Source organism: Rhinopithecus roxellana, chromosome 7 (assembly GCF_007565055.1).
Source record: "Rhinopithecus roxellana isolate Shanxi Qingling chromosome 7, ASM756505v1, whole genome shotgun sequence".
In the NCBI taxonomy this organism is placed as follows: Eukaryota; Metazoa; Chordata; class Mammalia; order Primates; family Cercopithecidae; genus Rhinopithecus; species Rhinopithecus roxellana.
The window spans coordinates 94,019,601-94,044,212 of NC_044555.1; the positions used below are offsets into that span (position 1 = coordinate 94,019,601).

A 24,612-nucleotide genomic window follows, 5' to 3' on the forward strand; every position below is an offset into this window, starting at 1 on the left:
TTTATTGCTAAGAACATAATAATACTAGCCCCTGTTCAAATCTACTAGTATATCTCTCATAGGTCAAATATGCAGCAATGCCAAAGTAGCTAAGTTAACCTGCAAACAAAAATCACAAAAAAAAAGAGCAAAAGGAGCAAGTACAAATCCACTGTAGAACATGTTGTTCCAACTCAACTACATGCAGGGAAAAAAAAAAATCTCTTTTTCAAAAATTGTTTTTTCTAAACTGTGTATTTTTAGTCTGAATGTCTAAAATGAAAACACTGAAATACTAATTCAAGACAGTAAAACAGAACCTATAATTCAGTGATTTTGCACATCTTTTGCTGTAAAAATAAGTTTTAAATTGCTTGGTTGGAGAAACCAAAGTCAGGCAACTAATTTGTAGTTGATAGTTTTTTGTTTAAGTTTGAAATCCCCCACACCACCCATTCTAAAGAGCCGGACTGCAACTAAATATACCTTAAATTGACCAGTATTGCATGTTGGAACTTGTACTTGCTTTTTTCTTTTGTAACAGAGATCACGTATTGATTAGTGTTACAGAGTCTGATATCCAGCATAACTTTTTCTTCTGCCAATTACGTAAGCAATCACTATAACGATAATCAAGCCTGAAAGACCAGCACCAACTATAATTGGGATTAGAATGGTGTCATCATCCAGCGAACACTCTTGGGCTGTAGGTGAGAAAAAGTGTGTAACAAACAATGAGTATAATCACAAAACAATGTCCTAAACTAAAAGATGTTGATTTAAAAGCCAGAAATGTTCTTACAAGATCAACTTCAAGTAACTAAGACAGGTATATTTTTATGATAAAGCTATAGAAAATGGAGAACTGTTCTAGAATTAAAATTCTAAGACTTACTTTGTTCTTTCATTTGTTTATGTGTATATATGTAGATATTCACATATATGAATATATGTATATTCATTTACATCTATAAACACAGCTCATATCATAATATATATCATGATATATATAATGCACACATCACACATGATATATAATGCACACATTATATACATGATATATATAACGCACACATTATATACATGATATATAATGCACACATTATATATGATATATGTTTGCATATACATATATACACATGTATATGTTTGTTTATATTCCAAGTCCTTTCCAAAATAGGAGTATTACTTTATCAGAAATTAAGGGAGCTAATCTAGCCCACTTTTACATAGCCAGATTAGCCTCTCAGTGGTAGCATGAATGTCTTTTGGGAAAGTAGAAACAGGATCAGGAAGGTATCATGTGATGAAAATAGCCAGGCTGGCTCTGGAGTCCCTTTAGAGTTAGGGGTCAGCAAGCTGTAGCCCATGGGCCAAATCTGGTCCAAGAGCTAAAAAGTGCTTTTACATTTTTAAATGGTTGAAAAAAATATTTTGTGACTCATGAGAGCATATAAAATTCAAATTCCAGTGTCCATAAATAAGGTTTTATTGGAACCCAGCCCATCATCTGTTTATGTGTTGCTGTTTTCGTGCTACAATAGCAGAGTTGAATAGTTGTGACAGAGACCATATGGCCCCAAAGCCTAAAACACTTACTGTTTGGAACTTTAAAGTTTGCAGATCGTGACTTAGAACATACAATTTTAGTGGTTGCAAAGTCAAGAAACTGGGACCTCTTACTAATTTGAGTGTGCTTACTGCATTTCTTATCTGGTCAGGGTTGGCAGCCTAAAGGGGCTATTTTTTTTCTATTTCTAGAAAGTGGTCTGATCCAGTAAAATCCAATCAACACTCTTCTGCCTTATTGCAATTCTATTTCTTTCCCTTACAGTCAAATATTACCTATGTGTTGTATTTATAGGTACCCACAGCCAAGAACCTAGTTCCACGAATAGATTATACATTCAATATCAGTATTAAATGTTGTATATCTCTTTGGGTGATATTTTTAATTCTACATACATAAAAACCAAAGTTTTAAAGTGAGAGAAAGAGCACAGCTCATCTCTATTACAGTTGACTAGATAAACCGTCCTGAAGTGATGATACTAATACTACAAATGATTTTAAACTGTAAACACAAAACTGGTCTTAAAATTAGGGGAGTAATGAAGGGGAGCCAAATAAAAAGTCCAAAAATAAAGCTAGTAAAGGATCAAAATAATTGAAGTACATAAGCAAAACAGGCAAGAGGGAAAATGAATTCTTGAAAATATTTTTAAAGTGTAACTAACGTCTTTAACCACAAGAATGGTAGGGTCGAGAGCCCAATTTATTGTGGCCTAACCAAGTCAGACTAGGTATTCAACACCACTGCAAAAGCAGTCGAATGGCTCACAGTATATTCGCTTCTAAACACAGCTTCCACATTTCCTTCCAAACCATAGAATTAATGGTTGAAAAAGATGTGGATGACTGGAATAGCTCTGCTCAACAAAGTTGTGATCCATAAACCCCCAATTTTAGGTAATGGGCTTAAAACGACAAGTCAATTAAGGAATTTTACGTGCTTTTTTCTTCATGCAAATTTTAATCTTATAATGCCAAATACGTCTTTCATATTCGTATGAACACATTATAATGAACCTTCACAAGGGTTTCATTAAAAATCTAATAAATACTACCATTAGCCCTGAGTGATCTTCAAAAAGCCTCATTCACACTGGCACACGCTTTGAAAACTCTCCAGATTGTTTTGGCTTGTAAAAACATAGTTCATGACATTTGAGGCTTTGCTACCACTCTTTTATCTTTTGTCTTAACAAAATCAGACCAAACTGCTTTCATTCAGGTATGAAAATGTTTCCAGTGAGAAGACGGCCTCAGGAAGCAGATGCAACATGCTCAAAGCCGCCGCTCCCAAGTGCCATCTTCTCTGCAAACTAAAACCCATACCTCAAATAAAGCTCACTTAAAGCTTCTATCAGTTTTTAACTTTTTTGCAAATGATTTTAAGATCACAAAAACATCTCGGTTGAGCAAAATGATGAGCCAAATATAGAGGTGCACAATTTGCTCAAGGCTATGAGACTTCTGGTGAATTCATATTCCTCTATTTCAACATTTAAATGTCTGTGATTCAAAGGAAAAGCCACCTATCAGTCAACATAAGAACATAAATTATTAATGAAGTTTGCTTGATTCTTACCTGTAGAATACTTTCCTTGTGTCACATTGAAAGGCTGAACCCTTAGATCAAAGGTATTTATCTGAAATGCTCTAGACACTGAAACAGTCTGCTCTTTGTTGCACATATAAGAACTTCCCAGGGGGGCATCCCAGTAGCTGAGATTGTTATTTGCAATGCTGAAAACTTCAAAGAAAAGAAACAGGTTAGTAACTTCTTATCCTATCAACATCAAAAATGGGAAAGTTGGCCAGGCACAGTGGCTCACGCCTGTAATTCCAACACTTTGGGAAGCCAAGGTGGGCAGATCACGTGAGCCCAGGAGATCAAGACCAGCCTGGGGAAACATGGCAAAACCCTGTCTCTACAAAAAATACAAAAAAAAAAAAAAAAAATTAACTGGGCATGATGGTGCACAGCTGTAGTCCCAGCTACTTGGGAGGCTAAGGTGGGTGGTTGGCTTGAACCTGGGATTGAGCTGTGGTCACGGCCCTGCAGTCTAGCCTGGGCACAGAGCGAGACCCTGTCTCAAAAAAAAAAAAAAAAAAAAAAAAAAAAAAAGAACAGTCCTCAGGGTTTTTCAGTGAAGCATGGGAGCCTGGGGGACAAGATCAACCCACAAAAAGCAATTCTTGCAATCACTAGGTTCCCTTATCTTTCCATAGATGTTTCTATAGTCTAAAAATCAGTCACACCCTTAATTATTATCTACCATACTTTGAAAAGATGGGATACAGAAAAAGAACATCATAGTTCTAAGTTACTGATTTTAAGGTATGATCAAGACACACTTTTTACATAGCATCTTCTATTTCATTAAATAAGGTGCAATTTGGTAATAAGACCACTGTAATTTCTAATCCTTCAGGGTAACCCACAGTCTTTTTCCCCAGGCCAATGCTTCGCTTACCGGAGCCATTAACCAAATACATGCTGACGTTCACTTCCTTCAGATAAAATCGGTTTTCATTTTTCTGTTTGAAAAAGAGCTTCCAGTTAATTAACATATCACAGCTGTCTACAGATAACAGATACAGTTAATATCCACAGAAGAAAAGCAATCTAACACTATTACACAGAAGAAGAAACCATGCTGTAGAATAAACTGTAACTAAGTAAAAGAGAACTCATAATCTGACAGAAACCCCTTTCCTCTGTATTTTCTTTCCAACTTTTGGAGCACAGGTGTAGTCATGTGGATCTCAGACACTTGAAGATTTATGGCCTCAATTTTATTCCTCCTGTCACTTGCTGAGACCTCACCACCTCCAGCCTGCATCATAGCAGCCTCTTAAGTGGGCTCCCTGCCTTTCAGCCCCTCCAGCCCTAATCTTTCCTTTTCACTGTTATTATCTTTCTAAAATACTCATCTGATCAGCCAGTCATTCTAATAATTTCAGAGTGCGAGTACGGCAGGAGCTACCAAAATGAACCACACTTCAATCCCGCCTTCACCCTGTTAGCAATCTGCCAGGGAAGGCAAGGTAAACACATAAATAACCATATTACAAAAAAGAAAGTAAGAAGTAATGAAAATAGGAGAAAAATCACTTCCAACTAAGGGAGGAGAAAAAGTGATGCCAGCTTAGTGATGGGCCATTTTGAACCGGGCAGATTCTCTTAGGAAACAAGCAGGAAAAGGGGTATTCGACAGAGCAACAGCATAAATAACAGTAGTTAGAAAATAAGCATAATCTCAAATTTTTATGCTAGCATTTGAGCACTTACTAAGTGCCCAGCACTGTTCTTAAAACTTTACATATGATGCTTCCCTGAGTAATTACAACACTCCTATGCAATAGGTGCTGTTATCATCCCCATTTTGGGAATAATCGAAGCACAGACATGTTAGGTAACTTCCCCCAAAGCTACATGGTTAGTAGTCAGTGAGTTGGGATTTAAATTCAAAAAGTATGGCTGCAGAGTCTATGTAATTATTATTACTATGTTCTCTTACCTCACAAGAAGTGCATAGAGGACAGGGTGAGGGAAGCACCCTGAAGGAACTAAAGGAAACATAAGGTTCATAAAGAGGGAGTGAAGGCTGAAAATGCAGGCCACATTGCATGGGAGAAAAGAGTGCTTGAACTACCCAGCCATGGACTTTAGATGTTACTTTGTTGGCAAAAGAGAAACACTGTGAGGTGGGCAGATCACGAGGTCAGAAGATCGAGACCATCCTGGCGAACATGGTGAAACTCCATCTCTATTAAAAATACAAAAAATTAGCCAGGAGTGGTGGCAGATGCCTGTAGTCCTGGCTATTTGGGAAGCGGAGGCAGGACAATCATTTGAATCCAGGAGGTGGAGGTTGCAGTGAGCTGAGATCTTGCCACTGCACTCCAGCCTGGGCAACAGAGCGAGAGTCCGGGGAGGGGAGGGGAGGGGAGGGGAGGGAAGGGAGGGGAGGGAAGGGAAGGGGAAGAAAGAGAGAAACATTGATGGAGAGATGTGCTTTAGGAAGGTTACGTTGATGTAGAACACTGGAGAAGGTGAGGAAGAAGAGCAATCAGGCAGGAGCTGTTTGAATGGTCCAGGCAAGAGGTAATGTGGACTGGACCCAGAGCAAAGGCAATGGGGATTAAAAGCTAGGGGACAGACTTGAGAGAAATTTCAGGAGGACGCATACAGGAGGACTTCACACCTTCATCACATCCCTCTTCAACTTAGGCTACATCTTGGCTTGGCATTCAAGACTCCACAATTTGTCTCAACGACTTTTCCATACTTTCACTAAAAACACTCCTCATTCTCCCAGCTGGTCTTGATTATGCCCTTTATCCAGGGATAACCTGTACTTTCCCACTTACTCTCCTTATCTCCCTATATACAAATCTGACCCATCCTCAAAGGCCCAGCTCAAATGCCATCTCTGCCATTAAACCTTCCTGACTCTCCTCCATCCAGAATTAACCTCTCCCTCCTCCATTCTCCTGCAGCACTTTGTACTATTCTCTGGTTTGGCACTCATCCCATTTCATATACACTTTCCACAGTATTCTACTGCCCACAGAATCGAGTTCAAAAGCCTTGTCATGGCATGTAGGCCTTTCACAAAAATGGTAATTATTTCTAGATTTCTCCCATTACGACTAAACTGTGGGCACTTTAAGAATATTGGCTTTCTTCTTCATAACCCACCATAGCAGCCTGCACATAACGCACTCAAGTTCTATAAATTCTCCTAAGGAGCATCTATCATGACAGGGTTGAAGTCAATAATGGGTCCCACTGAACTCTGAGGACATTGCAGGTATCTCTGATTTTTCAGAGTGCCTGTAGCATGATTAAAATGTCACTATTTTGGATTACGTTTTAAAATAGCCTACTGGGTAACTTAAATATTGTAATTCTTAAATACTAAACATTGCCATATAAGAGTCAAGAGAAATCACGTACCTTTTAGGAGTCTACCACAGCTAGAAAGATCAAACTCAATCACTTGAAAGGGAATAAACCCAAAATACTACTTTCCTTGTTCTTATTGACCACAGCTCCTATGAGGTAACTTTAAAAGAGAATGTGCCTGAGGCTTGCTTTTACCATAATGGAGAGGACAAGTTTAATTAGACATTTTCAATAGTAATTCACTGGTCACATGGTACTTTAACAGAGGAATTATTTGAATGCTGGAAAAAGGAAGATTTTTGTAAACCTTTCCAAAATGTAAGCATTTAATGTAATCCTCAATTACTCGGCATATATTCTAAAGAGAAAAATGTGCTTTCGATTCAAAATACCAAGTTCACATATGAAATAACAACATACCTACTTTTTATATATCAGATATTGAGATTATTTCCCCATCCCCAAACACAGTAATCTGATTTAAAAGCAGAATTGGTTTCTATCTAATTATACAATATTTTTAGTTTGAGAATAGTTGGTGGTTCAACATTTTCCCTCACTTAGAGCTATCTTCTATTCCACCAGTCTCATTTGCCACAACATGTTCACACATACGTCCCCTCAAAGAAATTATGGGAATAATAATTGCTTCTGAGAAGGTGGAAATAAAGGTCCCCAATGATTAATTTATGCTAGCAAGAAGTAGAACAGGTATGCTTAACCCAAAACCTTTCGTTTAGGTTTCAGCTCTTGATCAACAACAAAAACCTGAATGCTGCCATTATAAATTGTCCTGATTTAATGAATTCATATACACAATTACACAGAGCTTTGTACATAGTACTCAATAGATGTTACCTATTTTTATTACTGACACTATTACAAATAATATAGCCTCCAAATGGCTTAAAATAGTATCATAGAAAAACATGAGCATCAGCTAACCAATAACAGAGAAAAAATTATCATGGAAATTACTTATATATGGATAGATTAGACAATTGTGTTTTTTTGATGTGAGTTAATTCTTGCTCCTACCCTAGAGTCTGTATAATGGCAAAATGGCCACTCTTGGTGAACATTAATGTAAGAGTCCAGTCCACAGACCATTGCACAGACTCTGAGGGATGAATGGACTACACTTTATAATTGAGTACTGTAGAACTGGAAAATAAAGCTAAATATCCCCCTCTCCCCATGCAATTATTTAGACTTTCAGATATGTTTCTAAGAGAATGAACCTAACTTTAGAAAAATCTGTTACTCACCACAGCAAAGACAAAGTCAAGATACTTAATGGTGCTGCTATTCAGTCTAAGTAGAGCAGTGTGAGAACGGCAGCTGCCTGTGGAGTGAGTTGTATTGGGGTTGATGTTAATAACTGAAGCAACCTTCAAGAGAAGAAAAAAGGGAAAAGGTACAGGTTAGCTATAAAAGTGGCCAGCAAAGCCTTATATGCTACCAAAACCAACTTCAGCGTGGAACAAAAAATCTTTTGTCTGGATACTTAAATTCATGGTGTCTTAATTTTCAAACAAAGTTGGCGTGGGTCCTCAAGCTATGACTCAGATGACTTTAAAAAAAACAAGAGGAAAGCTTCTACAGTAATGAGCCAAATGAAAACACACATTTTTATGGAGCCCAAGAGCCATCTGTCTCTCTTGTTTAAGTCACAGGATCCTGGAAATCGGATTTGTTCCTTGGCACTCCCTCCCTCTATAGCCTCAGTGGAACATTGCAACTAGAAGTGCCATCATGTACTTGAGCACATCTACACTATCCGAGTCATCAAATAGCTGGAGAAACAGATAGCTGTGCCATTCCTGTATACCAACCTACACTGCATTTCAGATCAAAGTGTGAAGAAGTTATATTTTAAACTGACCGAAATAAAGGCCAATTGTTTGTACTCTGATCCACTGATGGCAAATAGAATCTAAACCCCAAAGAGCACTTTAAACTGCTAGGTTTTCTGCCGGCCAACACAACACCTGAAAGTGACATTAACACTTCATGGTTATAGTAACTCCTAACTAATCAAAGTTCAACAAGCCAACATAAAATCTCCATTTAAAACTTAATCAGGCCAGGTGTGGTAGCTCACGCCTGTAATTCCAGCACTTTGGGAGGCCGAGGCGGGTGGATCACTTAAGGTCAGGAGTTCAACACCAGCCTGGCCAGCATGATAAAACCCCATCTCTACTAAAAATACAAAAAAACTAGTTTTGCGTGGCAGTGCAGGCCTGTAATCCCAGCTACTCAGGAGGCTGAGGCAAGAGAATCGCTTAAACCCTGGAGGTGGAGGTTGCAGTGAGCCAAGATCATGCCACTGCACTCCAGCCTGGGCAACAGGGCGAGACTCTGTCTCAAAAACACAAAACAAAACAAAACAAAACAAAAAACTGAACCATTCTACTACCATTGGGCTGAAGGTAGGATATGAAATATTTGAAATGAAATACAAAAAGGATGTATTGATAAAAATAGACACCTATACCTTATCCTGAGTGATGTTCAGCTGCAGCCCCATGGTAGCCAGCAGACAAGTATCATTGCCATTATTAACTGAATAGGTTCCAGCTTCTGGTTTTTCCTTTGGAGTAGGTGTTGTAGTAGGAGATGGCACAGTGGTGTGTATGGTGGGTGCCACTGTTGAAGTTTTGTCTTCATCACACAGGAACTCTAAAACAAGCAAAAAGGGACAAAAGAAACCAAAGTGGACATTTTCTTAATTCATAAGGCCAGGGAAAACCAAAAAAAAATTCTCATAATAGAAGTCCAAAAGGGTTATATTAGGGGAAGAGAATATCTTGTTAGTATATCTGAAACTAAATTAGGCAGAGGTTCTTAAACTGCTGCTTCATATACAGACAATCTATATGAGTTATGACACAGCAGACAAACTCAGGACACATCCATATGCTTTATCAGCTCACACATGGCCACACACTCATCTTTTTCAGACCCTTAAATCTTTTTATTCCCAAAGAACTTTGCCTGCCTGATATGAAATTCAGAGATTTAAGTCTTAAATTTTTTGGTTCTTTATTCCCACATACAACCACCATAAGGAAGGATATTGTTTACCAGAAAAAAGCTTAGAAATCACCAAAGGACTTACATACAAATGAACCTTTTATTTGCATTAGCCCTATGGTAAATCATAGGCATTTCAACCTCTTCTTAGGAAGTGTCAGTAGTTTTCCAGCACTGGTGAATGAGAAATTATTACCTTTCCATAAAGCATGTAATTCAATAAAAATTACAAAATCAACTTTAAAAATTCAAGATTAGAACATGCATCTGATTTCTAAGCTTTGGTCTTGGAACTGCTAAAAAAACAAGCTGATAATCAAGCTATCCGAGGAGCTGTTCAAACAATGATTAGGTTTTATTAGCTGAGAACAGTATAGCTAGTGTCTTTTTAAAGACCATTCCACAACTTGTACATCAAAAACTTTAAATTGTAAGTTCCACAATAATACGAATTGCTATTATTTACAAAAACTTTATAGCCTAGTAGAAGCTATGAATAAACCTTAATACATAAATGCTTTCAGATAATGACTTCAATGAAGGCTACCTGGTATACTCTACTCTTAAATTAGGATCCAAGTAGAGAAATATATACTTTAAGTACCCACCATTTGTGCTCACTGTGCCATTTTGGACAAAAGCTTGTACAAGAACATCCCAATAGTGCTGGACAACATCATTCTTTTCCAAAGTTGATAAACTATTGCATCTAAAAAGGTCATTCAATGGAATTTTGATGGCCAAAAGTTCATCAACAGTAAGAATTCCTATAAAACAAGATTAACAATGGCTATTTCCAAGAAGGTAGGAGAAAAATGATAATGTAAATATATTTGTATAGGCTTTCTTCTTCTCTCTGCCTGCCCTACCCCAGGCCTAAAGTGACAAAGGGTATAGCATGCTCAAGGGCATGACCAGTTCACTGTGGCTAAAACATAAGGAGTAAGGGGGAAGAAGAAATGGGGGTTAGGGGCTGGGCACGGTGGCCCACGCCTATAATCCCAGCACTTTGGGAGGCTGAGGCGGGTGGATTACCTGAGGTCAGGAGTCTGAGACCAGCCTGGCCAACATGGTGAAACCTTGTCTCTAGTAAAAAGACAATAATTAGCTGGGCGTGGTGGCAGGCACCTGTAATCCCAGTTACTTGGGAGGCTAAGGCAGGAGAATCACTTGAACCCGGGAGGTGGAGGTTGCAGTGAGCCGAGATCGCCCATTGCACTACAGCCTGGATGACAAGAGCAGAACTCTGTCTCAAGACAAAAAAAAAAAAAAAAAAAAAAAAGAAAGAAAAATAAATGGGGGTTGAGAAGGAAAGACAAGTTGCAGGTAATCATACTTTGAAGCATCTTCTATGATCTAAGTCCAGTTTGGGCTTTTCTTTTTAGCAGTGGAGGGCTAGCTTCTGTTTTTAAAGCAGGAAATGACATATATATAATTTATTTTAAGGAAGATAGCAAATTTGTAGGGGATAGGCATGGGGGAAAACTTTTCAGGGAAGCCACTTTAGAGGGAAACCAGAGGGTGATGGTCTGGTTAAGGTGAAGGGTAAAGGAGGGTTGCCTAAACTAAGATGGTGTGGGGCAGTGGAAAGAGAGCAAAGAAGCCAAACTGAAAACACTTATCTATGGTAGAATCAACAGGACTTAGTGACTGTAACTAAGGAAGCAAGAGAGATGGATTAATCATGGATTTGTATAGTAAATCCTTATTTTCGTTTTACTAGTCCCAAGTAAGTTATATTAACTCCAATGAGCTTATAGAACCTCTTCCTGGATTAAATTTAAAGATGATTCAATTTCAGGGAATCTTCAGAATATGAAAGCAGTAAGTTACAGCCATTTCGTATAGTTTTTATTAGCCTGCGTATAGTGAAACTTCAAAAGATGATGGTCACCTAAGTGGTTTGGCTTCTTTTGGAGAAGTAGCAAGAAAGGAAAAGTATCCAAGGTCCTTAATATATGCCGCCTTCTGTGCCTCTCCATCATGTAGCAAGCAGCCATATAATGCTGCCTTGGCACCCCCTAATGGCCATAGGAATAAAAACAAAAACAAAAACAAAAACAAACACAAAACAATGAACTAGAACATTTTTCCCAGAATTGCTTCTCACCATTAACAAAAATGAATAGATATGTGAACTGGCTGTACATAGACCGACTTCAAAAACAAATGAGCAAAAAGACAACTTGCAGACATATTGGAGTTATACTATGAATAGCTTTTTTTAACTATGTATTGTTTATGAACATGTACTTATGTAGTGAAAAACAAACATAAAGACAGGAAGGTTATACCCCAAATTCATGAAAGTGTTTGCCTCTTAGCAGGCAAGGAGGAAAATGGGTCTGGGAAGTGAAGACAAAGGAAATATAAACTGTATCGTCAACGTTTTATCTTTTTAATCAAAAAGTGACACAGACATTAAAAAAACAGCATTTATGAATTCTGGATAATGGGTACATATGGGTCTGCTATATTATTCTCTATATACATATATAATCTTTATATATATAGAATATTTGTGTATATATATATATATGTAGGGCCTTTTAAAAAACCCTTATTATATATGTAACTTATATATATAATTTTTTTTTTGAGATGGAGTCTTGCTCTGTTGCCCAGGCTGGAGTGCAGTGGCATGATCTGAGCTCACTGCAACCTCCACCTCCTAGGTTCAACCGATGCCTCAACCTCCCAAGTAGCTGGAATTACAGGTACACGCCACCATGCCCAGCTAATTTTCGTATTTTTAGTAGAGATGTGGTTTCGCCATGTTGGTCTCGAACTTCTGACCTCAGGTGATCTGCCTGCCTTGGCCTCCCAAAGTGCTGGGATTACAGGCATGAGCCAGCACCACACCTGGCCAGTACATTTCTATATTTTAATCATGAAAAAATTTTAAAAAAGAAAAAAGCAACTTCAATGTTACTTCAATTATCAGACGCCTAAAAATAAATTCGTGGTTTTTTATTTTTATTTTTTGAGACAGAGTGTCACTATGCTGCCCAGGCTGGTCTCACACTCCTGAGCTCAAGCGATCTGCCTGGCCTTCCTAAGTGTTGGGATTACAGGCATGAGTCACTGCACCTGGCCTAAATTAGTATTTTGGGGGGGAGGAGTAGGGGACAGGGTCTCCCTCTGTCACCCAGGCTGGAGTGCAGTGGCACAATCTTGACTCACCACAACCTCCGCCTCCTGGGTTCAAGTGATTCTCCTGCCTTAGCCTCCCAAGTAGCTGGGATTACAGGCACGCGCCACTACCACCCGGCTAATTTTTGTATTTTTAGTAGAGACAGGGTTTCACCATGTTGGCCAGGCTGGTCTCGATCTCCTGACCTCAAATGACCCACCAGCCTCAGCCTCCCAAAGTCCTGGGATTATAGGTGTGAGCCACCACGCCCGGCCATAAATTAGTATTCTTGAAACACTGAACTATATCAAAAACAATTATCAATAGTCCATTTCAGGAAGCCATTTAGCATTCCCAATAGTTTCAAATATTATTACACAGAAGGTAGTAATTTAAAAAGTAATCCTCCCTTTGTTTTAAATAAAAGGGGAAAGAGAGAAATGTTAACATTTCAGGGTCCATAGTTTTTCTATCCAAATATGTCAGATTAAACACCTCCTCCTAATAACTGCTAACAACTGCTGCCCCCATAGTCCAGGCATTTATTACATCAGCCCTTGATTACTGTAACAGCTTCTTAAGCCAGCATCTCTGCCTGCAGTCTCCTCACTTCTCAACTAATCCTGCAGAATATTCCTTATAAGTTACTGTCTCTGCTTTTGTTATATCATTTTCCTGCTTTAAAAAACTAAAATGATTCCCCAGTGCCTACCCCATGAAGCTAAATGTCTTTCCTTGGCTTCCAAGGTCCCTATAATTTAGGCCCACTGCATTTCACCAACTTTATTTTCCTTCTGCTACACACACAGCCTCTGATTTAATCAGGCAGCTCTCCAATTACTGCCGCATATGCTATGCTTCTCCCTGCTGGAAACATCCTGCTCAAAATCCTCCACTTATTCAAATTCTACCATCAGCTGAGTTTCAGCTCAGGTCCTACTTCTCTACCAAGCTTTCTCACTACTCTAACACATACCTTAAGCCTTCCTTTATCACTCCTCTTTTTTTTTTTTTTTTTTTTTTGAGACGGAGTCTCGCTCTGTCGCCCGGGCTGGAGTGCAGTGGCCGGATCTCAGCTCACTGCAAGCTCCGCCTCCCGGGTTTACGCCATTCTCCTGCCTCAGCCTCCCAAGTAGCTGGGACTACAGGCGCCCGCCACCTCGCCCGGCTAGTTTTTTGTATTTTTTAGTAGAGACGGGGTTTCACCATGTTAGCCAGGATGGTCTCGATCTCCTGACCTCGTGATCCGCCCGTCTCGGCCTCCCAAAGTGCTGGGATTACAGGCTTGAGCCACCGCGCCCGGCCTATCACTCCTCTTAATCAGGACCACTTGTGGGAACACTTTTAAATCAGCCAGTCTTTTTTTTTTTTTTTTTGTAGAGACGAAGTCTTACTATGTTGCCCAGGCTGGTCTTGAACTCCCTGGCTCAAGTGAACAGTCTGCCTCGGCCTCCCAAAGTACTGGGATTACAGGCATGAGCCACCATGCTCGACCTAAATCAGGCACTCTTAACCACAGGGATCTACATATGGGTTCAGGGACTATGTTCCATATGCAAAGTTTACTGTGTACTTTTTCTTTTTTCAGAGGGAGTCTAAAGTTTTCCTCACACTATCAGAAGAGATTTATGAACCCTCTACTCCCTCAAACAAAAACGCAAACAACAACAACAAAATCCGACTGAGCTCAGTGTTTTCCAATTTTTCCATGTAACTCAGGAATAGCATTTAGCTTTGTCTCCCCAGCTCATTCTTAGGCTACTTGAAAGTGAAGGGCAAATCTTATACTAGCTCTGAAAGGTAAAACAGGGTACAAAGATAAACTAATAAGATAGGCAATAACCATTTGCTTTAGTTATACTCTCAAACTAAGAGATTAGTAAAAAGAACACTAGGATTTGATTTCCAAGTCTCATTCTGCAATACCTCCCAAGTTTTACATGAGCTTATTTACTTCTGGTTCTTTCAAATATGATCTCTTGATATCCATAAGTCCAAATGAGTTATTAATCCCCAGGTCTAGGCAACTAAAGCCCATCTACCTGTGTTTCTGGGGTCAGAATGAAACACTACCTGTGTGAAGAGCTAAGCTACTACAAATACCACATTAACTCAGTCTCAACGGGCAGGGGGAGAAAGAAGAGAATTACATCCCTAACAAAATTAAAATCTCGACCAGGTACAGTGGCTCACGCCTGTAATTCCAGCACTTTGGGAGGCTGAGGTGGGTGGATCATGAGGTCAGGATTTCGAGACCATCCTGGCCAATATGGCAAAACCCCGTCTCTACTAAAAAAGATTAGCTGGGTGTGGTGGCACACACCTGTAATCCCAGTTATTCAGGAGGCTGAGGCAGGAAAATTGCTTGAGGCAGAGGTTGCAGTGGGCTGAAATCAGATCACTGCACTCCAGCCTGGGCAACAGAGCGAGATTCCAGCTCAAAAAAATAAAATAAAATAAACCTCTACACTCTATATCTTCAAAATATTTTAACATGCATTTCAGTTCTGGGAATTACTAGAATGGCCTAATTGCCGATGCCTTCCCAAGTTCATTTTGACCTGAAATTGTCTTAAAATAACAGCAAATATTGACTTTAGTCTCCCCTTATCCAGTTTTTGCTTTCCCTGGTTTCAGTTACCCATGGTCAATTGAGCTCTGAAAATATTCAGTGGAGAATTCCAAAAGTAATCAATTCATAAGTTTTAAAATGTACGCCGTTCTGAGTAGCATGATGAAATCTCTTGCTGTCCCACTCTGCCCAACCAGGAACATGAATCATGCCTTTATCCAGTATATCAGCATTATCTACACTATCCATCCGTTTAGTCACTTAGTAGCCATCTTTGTTATCAGATCAAAAAAACATAGCATTTCCTGTATAAGGTTCGGTACTAACTGCAGTTTTAGGCATCTACTGGAGGTCTTAGAATGATACCCCCTGAGTGTAATGAGGGACTACTATACCTTTAACTAATCATCATTTACTTTTCAATCAAAATCCAACCTAAATGATAAAAAGATTTGAACAAGAGGCATTTCTCCTAATCTCAAGTTACTTAACTTGTACACATTTAAAATATATATTAGTAGCCAGGTGCAGTGGTGCATGCCTGTAGTCCCAGCTATTCAGGAGGCTGTGAAGCATGAGGATTGCTTGAACCCAGGAGTTAGAAACTAGCCTAGGCAACATAGTGAGACTCCCCATCTTGAAAATAAAGTAGCTATTAGTAAAGCATTTTCTCATTCATCAAACCTTTGTTTCGTGCCCACTACTGAATGAAATCAATAAGAGTTAAGTATACGACTTCTGCAGGTCAATAGACTGCTTCAAACACCAGCTCACCCACTTACTAGATCGTGTGATGTTTGGAAGTCATTTAATCTTATCAAGTCTCATTTCCTTTACCTGTAAAAATGAAACAACATCTACTTCCCAAGATTGCTGTTAAGAATTAAGTGAGATGCTGCAGATGACACACTTAGGGTAATACCTGGTACACAGTAAGTCACTCAAGCAATGACAGCAAATATCATCAGTGTGTTGGATGGCGGCATATGTGCTATGCATGGGGTCGGTGGGAGGGGTATAAAGACATGAAGTTTCCATGCTAGTTAGGAAGACAGACATTCATAACAATTTTTAAATTGTTTACATTATCATTAATAAAAAGCAAGAGAACATAACACACATCCATTCTTAAGGTTACCTTTATCTTCAGCATCAGGAAATGTTGTGTTATCACCAGTGTTGTAGGAAAATGAGATGCTGTCAATTGAATAAGTAGATGCCGCCTTGCTAAAATTCGCAATCCAGGAAAAGCCAGGTCCAAACTGCACTGCTATTTTGGGACCATTCTGATCATCCCCACAAATGCTTCCATTATATGTCACAGTGCCACGGTCTGAAATGGTTACAGTGTTCTAAAAGAAATAGAAATTTGGGGGTGAGAAACAAACAGGGAGCAAGTAGCACCAACCATTTATGCAGGGCATGCCACTTCAGCCTAAATCATACATTCTCCGTGGCCAGGTTGCCCTTTGCCTGGTTTGCTGTGTAAACCAGTCCCTGATTCTTCAGCTATATATCACTCCTCTGGATAAATTCATGTATGTCTAAAAAGAAAAGGAAAACTTGCTTGAGCTGCTGTTCTTAAACTGATTTTTAAAAAAATTAGGTTGTAAGTAGTCAGGACCTTAACAAAAAGAAAATAAGAAGGCAAAGGGATTAAGAGGAGACGCCAAAAAGGGGGAGATTTTAGTGTTAGGTTGGTGCAAAAGTAATTGCTGTTTGTGCCAAAAAGAATCGCTTACTTAGGTTGGTGCAAAAGTAATTGTGGTTTGTTCCTTTAATGGCAATTACTTCTGTACCAACCTAAGTAAGCATTTTTTTTTTTTTGAGCTAGAGTCTCGCTCTGTTGCCCAGGCTGGAGTGCAGTAGCACAACCATGGCTCACTGCAGACTCAACTTCCTGGGCTCAAGCAATCCTCTCCACTCAACCTGGCAAGTGGCTGGAGCTACACGTATGTGCCACCATGCCTGGGTAATTTTTAAATTTTTTCTTGGTAGAGATGAGGTCTCACTATGTTGCCAAGGCTGGGCTCAAGCAATCCTCCTGCTTTGGCCTTCCAAAACGCTGGGATCACAGGCATGAGACACCAAGCCCAGAAGGGAAGCTATTTTTTAAAAGGGCAAGCTTTGGTGCTAGTACATTTTAAATACTTTACAGAAATAGTTAGACCTGAACACCATATAGTCATCTTCAGATCATTTGCCCTTAATCAAGTCCTACAAAAACTCCTAAGAACCAATGAATCAGAAGAAATATTCATTCTAACACTAAACAGAATAACTTCCGAGTGTGTATGCTTAAAAAAACTCCCAGAGTTTAAGCATTAAGTCAGTCAATGTGGAATTTCATTTGTATACATGTATCTAAAGGATTAAAAAAGTCAATTAAATTCCTACTATAAAACTCAAAGAAAAATTAAAATATATACTTACATAAGTTTTATTTGTAGTTTCATAGCGTACTGTGAAATTCATCTGCCATTTTGCATAAAGGCAAGTGGCTTTTCCTGAATCTGTCAAATTAAGTTCCAATGCATAAGACCGCACAGCTCCTGGATTTATTTTAAAAAATAAGATTTTAAAATTGTACTACAAAAATACATACAAATTAAAAACAAGCTCTATCCACCACTGAAGTTCAACTAGCTCTAAAATGAAACAAAAGTATATCTATGCATACACTTACATATGTCAGCAGTCAACAGGATACTATATATACACATACATATATACACACATATACATACATACATATATACATATGTATGTATATACATATACATGCAGTCAGCAGTCAGCAGGATACTATATATATAGTATACACATACGTATGTGTATACTATATATATACACATACGTATGTGTATATATATAGTATACACATACGTATGTGTATATATATAGTATCCTGCTGACTGTTTTTCTTTGTATTTTTAACAGAATCCTATTGATAAAAAAGTTGGCATTATCCCTTACCAAAAGAATGGTTACTAGACCTAGGATGCTTAGGTAATGGCTCAGACTGGTGACATTTATTTGCCTTTTGCCTTCAAATAATCATTTCCACATGCATTTATACCTTACTAGTTTTGTTTTAGGCTGTTACAGTTTGCCTGTTAGGACTTGTGATTTTTGAGGTAAATGAGGTAAGAGGAAGCCTGGTAGGGGTGTAAAACTACTCTCAGACCAGCTGGTGAAACATTCTCTGCAAAAATAATGATAGATTCTATCATCTTGTTGCTTTAAATCCTGTTGCAAGCTACACAACCTATGACACATGGATGTCTTCTCAAACGATTTTATTCTGATGTGATCAGATATTCTTTCCGAGTATCATGTAACCAAGGAAGCAGAGTTGCAAAGGGCTGTTAAATCCGTAAGAAAAACATGAATTCTTATAAATGCAAAGTTTATCACTTTGTTTCACTTTAAAATCTAATTGATTAGAAAGGCTGATGAATTTTTTGACACAAAGTTACTTCCTAAATTTTCAACCTGCTACCTCTTTAGGCAGAGAAATATTACAGAGACAGAAAAGCCTTGGGACTTTTCAGCTAACATGATTGATCTTCTACACTTAAACATAGAAACATTACCTATTAAACTGAAGAGCCCAAGGACTCAAAATACTAATTCAGAGGTGAAAAAATATTCCAGCAAACATGCCAGCAGCATAAATATTGAGCAACTATTTAAGGGATTTTCTTCACTGTATCACACATTACCCAAAGAGTAAGCTGTTTCCTGTTAAGATACTTGCATACTCTTTAAAAATATCTGAGCAATCCACTGTCATCTACAGGTACAGACATGCTATAGACTACAGAAAAGTGCTAAGATGAATATCAAGAAGGTATGCCTCGGCAACAGCATTCAAGTTGTATACAAGAGCCTATCGTCATGCTCTGGAGACCTGGCTGCTTTGCAAGCCAGAATATTATACTAAAGCTTGTGGTTACTGACAGTGACTAAATGCATTTGGCTAAGGCTCAAAAAGACCTTGTGAGGCCTAAGTAGGTTTTACGATCATTCTTTTCTAAGTACAATACGGAAGGGAGCTGTCACACTTACTGATCCAAGGCTCCCTGCAGTGGAGTCAAGAGCTCCAACTTACAATTTTAATGAACTGGAGGTTTGCTTTTTATATTCAGTCTTCCTTGGTCTTGTTTAAGGTCTCTAGCTTTAGTATATTATTCTCCTTGTATTCAAAGCATTCAAAAGTATTGAAAATAACCAAGAAAAGCCTCAAATGTATTAATCGTTTTCTTTCCAAAGATATTAGAATAACAGGAAGAAGACCATGTAAAATAGTGATAGCATCAATGTGTCTTGGGGTGTGAGAACTGACGTTTTATGAAACAGAAGGTAGAGGTTGTGGTTCAAACGTATCACTTGAAATCAAATTCAAGATAGTATACCTGGTGGCCTGTAAACAAGAGCTGAGAAACACCCCGAGGGTTCTGGCACACTCTGTTCCATTCCCTTCACAGCCTTTATGCCTGGGAGTACAATTCTTTCCACTTCTTGGTCCCCAACTCTAACTACACAGGGACCACTTTTACTCAATATCTCTCACCTCAAACTCAGCAATTCCCAAACTAAAATTCATTCTTCTACTTCCTCCAAACTGGGTCCCTCCTCAGCCTCGCTAGCTCTAAATGAAGAGTGGGATCAGTCACTCAAGCTCAGTTTCAGAAATAGCCTCTACTTCTTTCTCTTCAAGAAGTCTTGTTGATTTTTTTTCCTTCAAATCTTCTCTTAAATCCAATCTTTGCCTTTTATTTCTACTCCCAATCTATCACCCCATACCTAAATTATGATAAACAATGCCTAGATACCCTAGAAGTGCTGCCAGATTAACAATCCTTAAGTACCATGTCCTTTTACGACACTTTCTTGTTCAAAAACTTTTACTGGCTCCAAAATTCCCATATGAAATTTAAATTCCTCTGCCTGACTTTCAAAGTAATCTTTAATCTTGTCCCATCCTATTGCTTTCTTTTCTCAAACTATTTTCCCAGATCACACCCTTTAATCCAGTTAAACTTGTTTCCACTGGGCTCAAATGCCATACTCTATTCAACCTCTACCCTGGGCTTCTATTGTTCCTAACACTTGAAGTCTATTTTCTTCTATTGGCCTAAATGCTCACCTCAAAGATGGATTTTCCTCTCTTTTTGGCTGCCCCAAATCTGAAATACCCCTTGTCCCCTTGTTACAATTTCTAGCAGAAATCACCACCCACTATAAAAGCTGAAAACACTGGATACTTGCTTTCACAGACTCCCTTGCAGTAAGGAGGACCACTTGTGCTAGGCTCTGCCTAACAAAGGTATCCACCCCACACGTTGAAAGGAGGGGTGCAAATGGAGCCAGGAGTGGAACAGGGTGGGAGGCAGGTGTGGAGTAGCAGAAGCAGGATCAAGCTCCCAGGCAACAAGGCCAGCAGAGCAAGCTGCAATTTCACACTTGGCAGTGGTAGTGCAGTTCAGTGGCATGATCTGGGTTGTTGAATCCTGAATTGGGATTTGGTATATATAGCCAGGAGCACCAGAAATTCTGAGTTACCCAATATACCCCTTTAATAAACATTTCATATGTAACATATGTACAGAAACAGGCACAGTATAACAGATGTAAGGGAAAAGTGTACACAATATTAAGTCTACAGCTCACATAGTTTTCACAAACCAAACCCACTTATATCAAGAAACAGAACATTACCAGAACAGGTGCTGACCCATTGCACAATTGAAAATCTGCATATTATTTTTGACTCCCCCAAAACTTAACTACTAATATCCTACTGTTAACTGGAAGCATTACCAACAACATAAACAGTTAATTAACACATATTTTGTATGTTATATATGTATTATATACTGTGTTTTGAAAATAAAGCTAGAGAAAAGAAAATGTTAAGAAAATCATAAGGAGGGCTGGGCACAGTGGCTCACACCTGTAATCCCAGCACTTTGGGAGGCCAAGGTGGGCGGATCACTTGAGGTCAGGAGTTTGAGACCAGCCTGGCCAACATGGTGAAAACCCACCTCTACTAAAAATTTGCTGGGCTTGGTGGTAGGCACCTGTAATCCCAGCTACTCAGGAGGCTGAGGCAGGAGAATCGCTTGAGCCTTATATCCATGTATAAGTAGATCCACACAGTTCAAACTTGTGTTGTTCAAGGGTCAACTACACTTCCAAAGCCCTCTTTATTTCCCCTTCCAGTTACTATTCCCTTCCCAAGGGTAATCATTATCCTCATTTCTAACACTATATATTAATTTTATCCATTTTTCAACTTGATATAAATAAAATCATTCACTATGCTCTCTTTTGTGTCTGGTTTCTTTCACTCAATTTTAGGTTTTGTGAGATTCACCCATGCTGTGCGTAATTGCAGTCTGTGCTCACTGCTGTATAACCTTCTATGATCAGGTGAATACAGGCCAGGTGTGGTGGCTCATGCCTGTAATCTCAGCACTTTGGGAGGCTGAGGAGCACGGATCACTCGAGGTCAGGAGTTTGAGACCAGCCTGGCCACCGTGGCCAAATCCTGCCTCTATTGAAAATATAAAAATTAGCTGGGCATGGTGGCGCATGCCTGTAATCTCAGCTACTCAGGAGGCTGACACAGGAGAATCACTTGAACCCGAGAGGCAGAGGTTGCAGCGAGCCAAGATCGCGCCAATGCACTCCACCAGCTTGTGCAACAAGAATGAAATTCTGTCTCAAAAAAAGAAAAAAAAGAAAAAGGAAAAGAAACTACTTATCTATGCTACCTTTAATGGGCATTTAGATAGTTTCCGGTTTGAGGCTATTACAAACACTGTTGCAAACATTCTTGCACATATTGGTAAACACATTTACGTGTGTGTGTTGGCTGTATATCTAGGAATGAAACTGTGGGGCCAAAGGATATGCATTACATCCCAGTATCTTTTTAATAAATTTTTTTCTGCTTAAAATCAATCAAATTGTATTTCTCTTCCTTACAATTAAGAACTTGGGCTGATATGCTATCTGTTTTTTCAGTAGCCATTTTCTCCACAAAGCTTTCCTTGACTATAAAAGCCCTCAAGGAGCAGTAATAATGCATATCCCATTTCAGTATATTTTATATTATCCTGAATTATTCAGTTATTTTATAGCAGTAAATCCTGTCCCTCCTACTGTCATAAGCTCCAACATAGCAGTTTTCAACTGTCACTTCATAACAGACTGGTGTGCCATGGTAAATTATAATATACAGCAAGTAATTTGTTACTAAAAAAAAAAGTACCAAGTCTGTGAATGAATGATATATATGGATAGATTCAAGATTCCCTTTAGATAACACTTCTGTCACTTATTTGAATTCCAGTATGCTCCCTTGACCAGATGATCTGATCTATGCCACAACCCCTAGCAGTGTGTCTTTTATATGAATGTCATCTATCATGTGTGTCATGGTAGGGGACACCATGTGTATTACTTTTCCTCTATCTCCTATCATTCCAAGTAGTGCTGAATGCACATTAGATTTTCAATAAATACTGATTGATTATATCAAGGTGAAAACACACTGCAATACGGATCCAAAACGTAGCTTAATCTAATTACAGAGAGGCCAGTCCTTTAGCTCTTCCAAGTCTTGAACCTATAAGTCTTCTGATATTCCCTCAAGCCCCATGTTGGGTTTTGCCTCAATAAATTTTGACATAGATTTCAAGCTAGGAACAGAGCTTTTCCCAGAAAGTAAGTTTACAGTTGAAATATTTACACTTTGTTAAAAAGTCTCTAGCAAGCAATTTCCATCCTTATTGCTGTGTTTGATTTTACAATACCCAATTGTTAAAAGGCTTTATGACATTAAAAAACCATAGATGAATATATTCTAGAGTGTGTAATTTTAGAGCTGAGAGTTTGTACTCTAAATAAATGAAAAAGGTATGCCTCAAAATCAACGTTCTCAAAGTCAAATATCCTCTCAATCCTGTTTTCCAAAAAGGTCATTTGTAAATTCTTTTAGAACCCAGACCTTGGTTGGGCAGTGGCTCACACCTGTAATCCTAGTACTTTGGGAGGCCAAGGGGAGGGGGGCAGATCACTTGAGCTCAAGAGTTCAAGACCAGCCGGGGCAACATGGCGAGACCCCATCTGTACTAAAAATACACAAAAATAGCCGGGCGTGATGATGCATGCCTATGGTCTCAGCTACTCGGGAGGCTGACGTGGGAGCATTGCTTGAGCCCAGGAGGCAGAGGCTGCCATGAGCCAAGATCACTCCACTGCACTCCAGCCTGGGGGAATGGAACAAGACTCTGTTCAAAAAAAAAAAACAAAAAACAAAAAACACCTCTCACAGAGAACACAGACCTTACTTCCCCAAGCGTATGACAATGCAAAAAGTGGCTAGGTTTTAGCAAGTCTATCTGACCCAAAACGTAGCTGAAAAAATATAAACACACAAAATTAGGGGTGGGGGAAGAACATAATGCTAGCAATAAAACAAGACCAATAAAAAGAAACGGAACAATGATCTAAGATATAATGGATTGATCATAAAATGAAGTGATTGAGAGTCCCCATTCCTGGAATTGAAGAGCTAGAATTCAAATCTGGCAGTCCAACTTCCTAGCTGTGAGACTTTGGGCAAGTTACCCTTGTTTAGAATTATAGTGCATATTTCTCCAATAGGTTCTTTGAAAGCATATAAACCCTTCAGAGCTAAAAGAAATTTGCCAAACAAGTTAGATATCAATTTACAAGTCTCTCTTTTAGTAAACACAGCACCTAAAGGGAACCTTCCCACGTTTTAGCTTTATGCTTACTTTCATCATATTAAATTCTGGACTCTTGTCCTCAAACTCATGTTGAGCAAAAGGTCTTCTTAAAATACAGGACACAGAGGCATACAGTACCTATTTGTCTTTGTTTTCTATTCAGAGTGATGGTTTTCCTACAGGTTTAAGTCAGATTAACTGCTTCTCCTTTATAATTCCTAATAATAGGTACACTCATTGCATTCAGTTACCTTATACCCTTGCTTTTTGGTAAGTTTCTTAAAACAGAAAAGTAATATGATTTTAAAGTAAGAATGTTGAACACATGAAAAAGAGCATTAAAAGTTAATAAAAATATGTTTTTAAGCTATAAAATGACTTAATTTTTTAAGGTCAGAGAGTGGGTAGGAAACAAGATTCAATATTACTCAACTAATGGAAAGTGCTTATTGTTGAGCAGTGTTTGGCACACCTCCAGAATTCTTTCACAATGCATAGCAGGATACCAACAAGTACTTACAAAGTATACTTTTGGGCCAGAGGGGATCTCTGATCACTTTAATAAAAAATTATGATCAGAATGCTTTTGCACTACAGAAAGAAGAGCAGCCTTCCTGCATCAAGGGTCATTTAAATCAGCTCCAGTGCT

At 38.8% G+C, this 24,612-nt stretch overlaps 1 protein-coding gene across 1 annotated transcript in view; it reads right to left on the minus strand.

Moving 5' to 3' along the window:
• Positions 1-215: 215 nt before the first annotated feature.
• LAMP2 (lysosomal associated membrane protein 2) overlaps positions 216-24,612 on the minus strand; it is a 30,018-nt gene continuing 5,621 nt past the window's right edge. The window contains exons 2-9 of the mRNA XM_010354735.2: positions 17,632-17,750; positions 16,337-16,550; positions 10,102-10,260; positions 8,955-9,139; positions 7,726-7,848; positions 4,020-4,083; positions 3,131-3,295; positions 216-683 (exon numbers count right to left, since the gene is read on the minus strand). Of these exons, the coding sequence (XP_010353037.1) occupies positions 544-683; positions 3,131-3,295; positions 4,020-4,083; positions 7,726-7,848; positions 8,955-9,139; positions 10,102-10,260; positions 16,337-16,550; positions 17,632-17,750 (1,169 nt within the window). The 3' untranslated portion in view covers positions 216-543. The remainder of the gene's footprint in view (positions 684-3,130; positions 3,296-4,019; positions 4,084-7,725; positions 7,849-8,954; positions 9,140-10,101; positions 10,261-16,336; positions 16,551-17,631; positions 17,751-24,612) is intronic.